This window comes from Athene noctua, chromosome 2 (assembly GCF_965140245.1).
Source record: "Athene noctua chromosome 2, bAthNoc1.hap1.1, whole genome shotgun sequence".
Lineage (NCBI taxonomy): Eukaryota > Metazoa > Chordata > Aves > Strigiformes > Strigidae > Athene > Athene noctua.
In genome coordinates, this window is record NC_134038.1 from 123,462,078 (window position 1) to 123,471,341 (window position 9,264).

A 9,264-nucleotide genomic window follows, 5' to 3' on the forward strand; every position below is an offset into this window, starting at 1 on the left:
AAAAAAAGATAAGAAAAGGGGGAAGAAAAAGGAAGAAAAAAACCCCAAACCAACCCCGAAACTCCTAGGCATAAGAGTGTTAGCCAGATTATGATTTTTTTTTTTTTTTTTTTTTCAGACCATTGGTTGGCATTTCTTTGTCCTACACATTTAGGAGGTTTAGTTATACATTCTGATTTGTTTTCATACTAGAATTCATGGCAAATTTTAGGTACTACAGTCACATTTGGCTGACTTTAAAATAGCAGAAGGATCCTATTATACTGTTCTTTGACCCTATTATATTTACGTTACTGGACTCTTTGTGATAGCCTCTAGCTGCTTTCTATCTGTGTCTTCCTTGAGCAAACTATGCTCAGCAATATCTAAAAGCAGAGTGTAGGGTTAGAAAACAAATTCTTATTTGAAATATATATTTCTGCCCGGCGTCACGAAAGCAAAAGGTTTATTTAATGCTTGTCAATACCTGAGAACATGGTCCAGCACTTAACAAATAATAATAAATAATAATAATACTCTAATAATGTGGCAATCCTAGTGTGAAAATGCACATGACCTCTTAGGTTTTCCCGAAGATTTTCAAAAGAACTCTCCCCATTAGTACAACCGCCAGTGGACATCGCTGTTGCATTTCCCAACGAAACGTTTAAAAGACTGTAAATGGTGTGTGCATTACTTCATTGCAGAAGGAAGAGGTCAGGCTGAATTGCACTGGTATTTAAACATAATCATACTATGAAAATAAATCAAAACGTAACGTAAAAGGAGTATTTTAAATGTTGCACACGTTTTCTTTCTGGAGCGACGCGGTTAAGCACTTCCCCGCGAGCATATATATTTTAGCGCAAGTTTACAAAAATGAAAGTATACGATTTCCAATAAATGGGAATAGGTCTACAGCGAGGTATGATGAATATTATTTTGCTCTTTCTTTTCTAATGAGGTTTATCCCTCGGCCAGACAGCCTCAAGACCGAAACACTACTGGCTATAGAGTGCAGATTGCAGATTGCACGCTACTCAACGTGAAAAGGAGCAGGGTTGATTGATAGTCTGTGTGTGTGTGTGCGCCTATACACACAACTCTCTGTAGTTGCATGTATATGTATTTGGCAAAACCGGGCATCTCAGGGCGTCCTTATCTTAAGAAATGTGAGACAAACATCCATCCCTTTAATCATGTTCATCTTTGATCACCAGCGAGGGTGACACAGTCCACAAAATTAACAAAGAAACTCCCTCGCTTTTGAGAACGAGCTACACATTCACATCTGGGGCTGCACACACACGCGCGACGTACACACGGACACATGAACACGCAGGCATACACCCCGGCTCCCCGTAAGTAAATTACTGCATAACTTTTCACGTCACTGATGCCAGACACCTCTAATTTTGCATTTTCATTCTTTTGGCCAGCTTTCACGTTAACAATCTAAGCCGTAAATGTTGGTGGCTATTGATCGCAATCCCCTGTGTGCGTGCAAATCCATTTTCAAGTCCCCTGCATTTAATGTGCGTGTGCGTGTGCAAGGGGCCTCCGCCGGCTCTTTAGCAGGATCTGCCCCCCCAGCCTGCTCGAAGACGACCCCGGATACACAACGTGTGCCGGTGGCCAAGGGAAAGCACACGCACACGCGCAAAATCGAACCCACCAAACAAACGACGGAGAAGTGGAGAGATAGAGGTCTCCGTGTGAGATGCGGAGAAAGATTTGCAACCGAAAGTGTGTGGAAGGACACGGTGGGGGTGTGCAGGCTGGGCGTCTGACATTTCCCAAGACTTCTGGTGGGTTTTTCCCTGCCGACATTTGGCTCTGCCTCGCCCCCGGGGCTCATGGCCGCACCTTTCGGGAAACCGAGGTTCGCCGGAGAGCCGCCACCAGTGTCAAACGTTTGGCAGCGCCGGAATTGAAAGCGACAAAAATGATGCATTTTTCACACAGTTGCCGAATCCCCCTGCCAGGCTGTCACCGGCAGTACGTGGGTGCGGGTGCCCGTAGCGCCCTGCGTGCGAACGCACGCGTGGATTTACACGGGAATCCAACCCAGCTGAACTACCTGGCAAATAAAGGACTTTTCAGCCCATCGGGGGTTTTGGTAGCGTCTTCGGAGCAGCTTTCTCCGAGTTTACTGTTCCTTTAGTGTTTACTCCATAGCCTTAACCTTAAAGCAGGGGGAGGAGAGCAGCGGGGAGGGGGTGGGGGTGTTGGCAGCATATAAGTACATCAGGAGGAATTTTTAAACGACCTTATTGTCTCTAGCTCTAGAAAGACTACGATGATTTCTGGTTAGCGCCAGCAGCTGTTTTCTCTCGAAACTTTGCTTGCAGCCTCAGCGTAGACCAGGGTGCCTCTCCCAGGAGCGAGGCAGAGAAAGGCGAGGCTGGGGGATCCAGATGCAAGGCGAAGGGAGGCGAACTCCGCGGATGGTCTGAGCTGTGCCGAGGCATTGTTCACTGCTGCCTCTCGGTTACGTTTAAAGGCTGAAATATCACGAGATCCACTCAATGATCCTTTTCTAATTCGAGGGACAAAATGTAATTTGCCGTAGCTCTGCTTCCTCGGATGGGAACGCTACCCCCGGGTTCCAAAGGGGAGAACTAGGCATCGCGGTTCGCACACACACGGATTAAGTTGAACAGCGGCGATTGCATCTGCGCTGGGAGAGCAACAGTAGTCCAGGGCTGACTTTTCAAACCTCAGCCCTCCGAGTTAGAGGCTCCCTTGAATAGACTTCCTCCATTCCCGGATGCACTGCTCCAAATTCCCACTCCTCTCTAGAATTCCTGCGAAATTGGGGGCTCGCCGGCATTTCGCCTTGGCACGCAAAGCTGCGCCTTCGCAGAGCGATTATGCGCTTTATTTTAGCTCTACCTGACGGGGTAACACGAACTCCACGCACCATATTGCCAATACGAGGAGTGGATATGGACGTTTGGGACTGAAGATTTTTTTTTTAATTTTTTTTTTTTTTTTTCCCTCGGCCGATTTTTTGCCAAGTCCCAGAAATATGAGATGTCTCATTAATCTCGCGGATATGTCTAATTCGGGCTGTGCAGTGATACAGAAAAGTGCTCGTGTTTGTATCCAGCGGAACACTGGATGCACGGCAGAGATTGGTGATTTTTTTTTTTTGCAGCGCCTAACGTGCAAACCGCAAGCATCACTTTAACGTGACAAGGGAGAGGCATGCAGCTATCGCAACATTTGCGAGATCCTCGTTCCTGACGCTCGAATAATTGAACGTTCCTAAGAAGAGGTTAAACCTTCGTGCTGCTTCTTCAAATTGATTTTAAGGGGCTGCTATAAATGGAACATCAAAAAGCTGCGGCAGGGCTACTCCGAGCGGAATATGCAAACTGCGAGCCAGAAGCATCCTAGCCCGTTGCAATACCGTACATTGTGTGTGCCAGCACTTTTTTGTTATTACGTAAAGGCTCTTGGAAGCACCTTGGATATTTTACATTCTCCTTTCTCTGCTGGAAGCAATCAGCAGGCAGGAATCCTGACGTGGGCTCTGGGACTATAGGACATTCCAGCTCGTGATCCAGCACGGTTAATCGTGAAAAGTGTATACATTACTGGCTTATCTATGCTTTGTTATGGGTCTGACGTGAGCCCGCGTCCTCCTCCCCCCCTCCCGCAATATTACAGGCAGAATTTCAGTTAAAAGTCTTACAGTATCACGGTGCGGGAACCCGTGGTATTCAGAAAGCAAAATAACCTTAGTCCCCGGCTGTAAAAAGCTAATTAAGCAGAAGAGGAAAATCAAGAGAAACTCGAAAATGTAAGTATTCCCTCTCGTTAACAACCGAGCATTTAACTTTGGAGCCTCAGAAAGGGAAATACCAGGCTGTTCTGCACGTTTTCGCTAAGCTTCATTTTCCACACAATGCAGAATAAAATGCCAGTTTAAAGCGGCTACGTTACCGAAGGATTTTCCATCGCTACGATCAGACTTATGTCCTTTAAATTCACGGCATGCACAAAAGAGCAACGTTTGTCCAAAACAGGCTAAAAATATACGGAACGATAGGGGGGAAAAAGCATACAAATCCTTCCTCGGAAGCTAGCGACGAGGAAGTCTGAGAGGTCTGAGTGTGTTTGAGCTCGGATTGTTTAATAGAAAGATTTATATACTAACTGTATTATTTACTTTGGGAGGGGAGGTGGCAGTATAAGGGTATGCTAATTAGTGGGAGATTTTTTGGGGGAAGGGGTGGAATATCAATTTTTATTGCATCACCTGTCAGGAGTGTCCAATCAGCGTTGGCTTTAGGGGAATTAATTGATGAAGGTGTCTCCGGACGAGCTCACTTCACTCTGTCATTTTATTTGTAGCTAAAGCAGCGGCGGGAATAGCAGCTGCATTTCTTTTCTCTTCCTCCCTTCACATTCCATTATCATAGTTTCCAATGGAAAAGCAGGGAATGAAAGGGAACAGGTACTGATCTTCAGCAGCAACTTAGAGAAACACTTTGGCAAACCTGATTTTTAAGATTATATATTGATTGTAGCCTCACGGTATTTTTTTAATTTATTTTTTTTTAATTTTGTCTAAAGTTTGGCACTTCATTCACCAGGAATAACAGCCTTTGTTATATTTTATTAGCAGGATGCCTTGAGACAAATACAGCATCTGGCTGAGGATTGTGTGTGTGTGGCTTTTTATTTTTTTTCTTTTTTCTTTTTTTTTTTTTTTTCCCATCTCTCTCTCTCTCTCTGCAAATGCTGGGAATAATTTAATTCACGAAATGGGAGACCTGAAGTCGGGTTTTGAAGAGGTGGATGGCGTGAGGCTCGGCTACCTCATCATTAAAGGAAAGCAAATGTTTGCACTCTCCCAGGTTTTTACAGACCTGCTCAAAAACATCCCGCGAACTACCGTGCACAAGCGAATGGATCATTTAAAAGTAAAAAAGCATCACTGCGACCTGGAGGAGTTGAGGAAACTCAAAGCCATCAACTCCATCGCTTTCCATGCCGCCAAATGCACCCTGATCTCCAGAGAGGACGTGGAAGCCCTTTACACATCCTGCAAAACCGAACGGGTCCTTAAGACGAAACGGAGGAAAATAAGCCGGGCACTGTCAGCCACCGACCTCCGGCCGGAGCTCGCACCCACCGACCCCTTCACCGGCTTCTGGAAGGAGAACAAACTTTGGCTGGGCTTGAATGACTCTCCCCGGCCCCTGCTGCCCATCAGGAGGAAAGCTCTGCGTCCGGGGGACACAGCCTTGCTACCGGCCTCTCATCTACCTCACATTTTTAGTAAATACACTGGCCACAGCTACCCAGAAATCGCTCGGGCGCCTTGCAAACCCCCCGTAAACTATGAAACGGCGCCGGCGGCGGGCGGCTGCGCGCCCCTCCGCGCCCGCCGCCCGCCCGCCGCCCGCCCCCCGCCCGCCGCCGCGGCGGCGCGGCCGCGGCTCCCGGCCGCTGGCCCCCCGCCCCTGCCCGCCCGCTGCCGCCGCCGCCGCCACGGGGCGGCCGCCGCCGCCGCCGCTGCCGGCGCGCTGGGCCCCCCCGGCGGCGCCCGCCGGCCCCTGGCCGTGCCGCGGCCCTGCCGGCCCCGCGGCGCCCCGCGGCTGCCGCTGCCGCTGCCCCGCGGCTTCGGGCCGCCGCCGCCCGCCTTCCCCGAGAGCGGCAGCAGCGACTCGGAGTCCAGCTGCTGCTCCGGCCGCGCCGCCCACGACTCGGACTGCGGCTCCAGCCTCTCCAGCTCCAGCGAGGGCAGCTCGGAGGAGGAGGAGGAGGAGGAGGACGAGGAGGAGGAGGACGAGGAGGAGGAGGACAGCGGCGCCTCAGACTCCAGCGAGGGCAGCTCGGAGGAGGAGGAGGAGGAGGAAGAGGAGGAGGAGGAGGAGGAAGAGGAGGAGGAGGAGGAGGAGGACAGCACCTCGGACTCCGACTCCAGCTCCGTCTCCAGCCAGGTCTCGGTGCAGAGCATCCGCTTCAGGCGCACCAGCTTCTGCAGCCCGCCCGGCGTGGTCCACGCCAACTTCTTGTACCATCTGGCGGCCGCCGCCGCTCCCCGGCCCCCGGCCCCGGCCCCGGCCCCGGCCCCGGCCCCGGCCCCAGCCTCGGCCCCAGCCCCGGCCTCGGTCCCGGCGGAGCCCGGCGGGCTGCCCGCCCTCCGCGGCCCTCCCGGCGGAGTCAAGCCGGAGCTGCCGGAGGAGTGGGGCCGCCCCGGCTGGGCTCCCGCCGCCCCGGCGCTGCGCTGCTCCGGCGGCCTGGGGAGCTGCTTCGCGGAGATAAGAGAGGATAGGGTATCCGAGATCACATTCCCACACTCTGAATTTTCCAGTAATGCCAAGAGTACTGACCTAACAATTAACTGTGTTGCAAAGGGGGCCTCTTCACCTAGCCCAAAGACAAACAATGCATTTCCACAACAAAGAATACTCAGAGAGGCAAGGAAATGCCTTCAAGCAACTACTACACACCGTGCAGATAACAATACAATAGCTGCTAGGTTCTTAAATAATGATTCTTCATCAGCGGCAGCAAATTCAGAGAAAGATTCCAAAATCCCTCATTGTATTGAATTTGCCACGGATTTGCCCTCTTTACAAACTGATCCTGAGGAGGATGCTGCTTCTCCAGGGGCAGCAGCAGCAGCTGAGCTCCAGTGCACTGATACAGGCAATAAGGCATTGCCATTCCTGCACAGCATTAAAATCAAAATAGAGGACAGCAGTGCGAACGACGAGTATGAGCCCGATCTTACAACACATAAGCTAAAGTGTGAGTGCAATGATACTAAGGATGAGTTTTACGGTGTGACTGAGAGTAATAACCAGGACGCTTTATTAACAGCCAAGGAAGATTCTGCATGCACTGAGAAAGAAACCACTTCCTTAAACCCGCTGACTCAGAGTCAGGTCCTCTCATGCACTTTAGGTACTCCAAAACCTGAGGATGGGGAGTATAAATTTGGAGCAAGGGTGAGAAAAAATTACAGGACACTGGTTTTGGGAAAGCGACCTGTACTGCAGACTCCTCCAGTCAAACCAAATTTGAAATCAGCTCGAAGCCCACGTCCTACAGGTAAAATCGAGACACATGAAGGAACACTGGATGATTTTACAGTTAACAATAGACGCAAAAGGGTAGCCAGCAATGTAGCATCAGCAGTGAAAAGGCCATTTAATTTCATGGCAAATTTTCCCTGTCCACCATCACTAATTATTGGCAATGATGGGGATTTGTTGCCAGCTTATTCCTTAAACACCACTAAGGATTCCCAACCACCTCACAAGGCCCATCCTGTATGGAAATGGCAGCTGGGCGGTTCTGCAATACCTCTTCCACCTAGCCACAAATTCAGGAAATTTAATTAATAAAATAGTTTGGAAAATATTTTCTTGAACCACCTTTAACTTTCTTACGTTTTTTAAACTCTGCAGGATGGTTTGTACAAGCCCATTAATGCTATACACACTTTTGGAATCCTGTTTTATCACGTTGTGAAGACAGAAACCGGATTACTATTTTCTTTACAACAGTGGGTTTTTTGTTTGTTTGTTTGTTGGTTTGTTTTTGTTTTGTTTTTGGTTTTTTTTTTGGTTCTGTTGCATTTGGGGTTTTTTTTGTTACATTCCACAGAGTACTTCAGGCTAAAGACTCAAGTTTAACTCAGTTATTATGGTAGAGCTGGAACACTTTACTGTTTAAATGCTAATAATGCACCAGTACCTCAATTCAACTGCTGCAAATAAATGTCAAAAGGTTGAATAATAAATATTAGAATGAGCCATTAAATTTATGCACTAGATTTCGAAAATGGAAGTCTAACTGTTAATTCAGTTAAAGTTTGTTAAGTTACATGGTTGCACAGTAAGGGTTCACTATAATTCAATGTGGCAGCAGCCTACTTTTCGGGAGCTTTGTTTTTGGGTGCAGGGGTGTCTTTTTCGAAGAGCAGTTGCACTTACTCCTTTTTCTCTGGTTTGGAAAGTCTGGGGTCCGCCTGCGACCCCAGCGCTGGGAAAAGCTGCCTCATCTGAAACCAGTAAATAAATGTGGAATTCTATTTTTGGTAAAAGGGTGTCTTTTTACTTGTACAGCCACTCTTTGCAATTGGGAAGCCTTTTTGTTTCACCCAGAGGTCTTAAATAAGGTTACTGTTACCCACTAATGTCATACTTAAGTTGTGGTCTGAACATGCCCCTTACAAACTTGCAAAGCAACTAAAATATTTGCCCGGCTAGCAGTACAATTTATGGTCCAGCCCCTCACGCTGGCTGGAGGAAATAGCAAAGCAGTAAATACAACACAGAAAGTGAAACGAGAGGCCGTAAGTGGAAAGAATACACAAAATGAGAAGACCATGTTATTCATAGCTTTTTGGCACCAAAACTCAGGCGTTTTGACCGTGTTACACTTCCCGGTTCTACCCTCATCTCTTTAAATTTGTTGTCGTGGGGTTTTTTTGCCATGCCATCCTCTCTATGTAGCAGAAACATTTCTACTGCACGTGACAATCAGAGGCAATTATCTATATTTGCACTTAATATCGAAATAGTCGAACAGGCAGACTTCTAGAGTCTAGCCCTCGGTAAGACATGCTGGTATAATATATTGTGATGATGGAAGCAGTAAATCAAAATTATGGAAATTTGCACTGTTGAAAAGCATGCTTTAGCTTTATTTTCAATTAAAAACACTGTTTAAAAAAAATCCTGATTCCATACACTTTGAATTATTGCAGAGTTATCCATGGTTTCCTCTCCGTTTGTAAGTTCACTGTTTTTATTTGGAGGAAATACGCTTCAAGAGGTTAACTGTTTCCCTCCCTCCCCCCCCAACCCCTCGAAAAGAAAGGGAAGGGGAAAAAAAAAAAAAAAAAAAACAACAGAGAAAGGCTGGAGGCCGAGGTGGAGGCAGAGCTGAGGACGGGGGAAGGTCTCTCTTGTGGGGGGAGGACGGGTACAGCAACTCGGAAAACAGCCTGAAAAGTTTGCAGCTTGAGAAAGGCAGTTATAATTGAGTTGCTGAATCAGCAGAGTTTAGGATGAATAATTGCTGGTTTCTTTCTTTGGATTAGCATTTTATTTATACTAGATCATTCCCAAATTAAATTTTAAGGATTCCACTCATCGATCAATCCCGGGAGAATAATTTATCGTAAATCAAAAAAGGAAAACAAAGCAACAATGTAATGTTTACTGTGTGACTCAAAGTCAACATTTCTGCTGGCAATCCACTGCCTGGGTTTCAATTTTTTTAATTCCTGCCTTTTGTGATGCCCTCTTCCAA

At 47.7% G+C, this 9,264-nt stretch overlaps 1 protein-coding gene across 1 annotated transcript; it reads left to right on the forward strand.

Moving 5' to 3' along the window:
- Nucleotides 1-4,671: 4,671 nt before the first annotated feature.
- Nucleotides 4,672-8,776, forward strand: SKIDA1 (SKI/DACH domain containing 1). Its single transcript, XM_074897975.1, has 2 exons — nt 4,672-6,059; nt 6,120-8,776. The coding sequence occupies exons 1-2, from the start codon at nt 4,755-4,757 to the stop codon at nt 7,344-7,346; spliced, it is 2,532 nt and encodes an 843-aa protein (XP_074754076.1). The 5' UTR covers nt 4,672-4,754; the 3' UTR covers nt 7,347-8,776.
- The last annotated feature ends 488 nt before the right edge of the window (nt 8,777-9,264 follow it).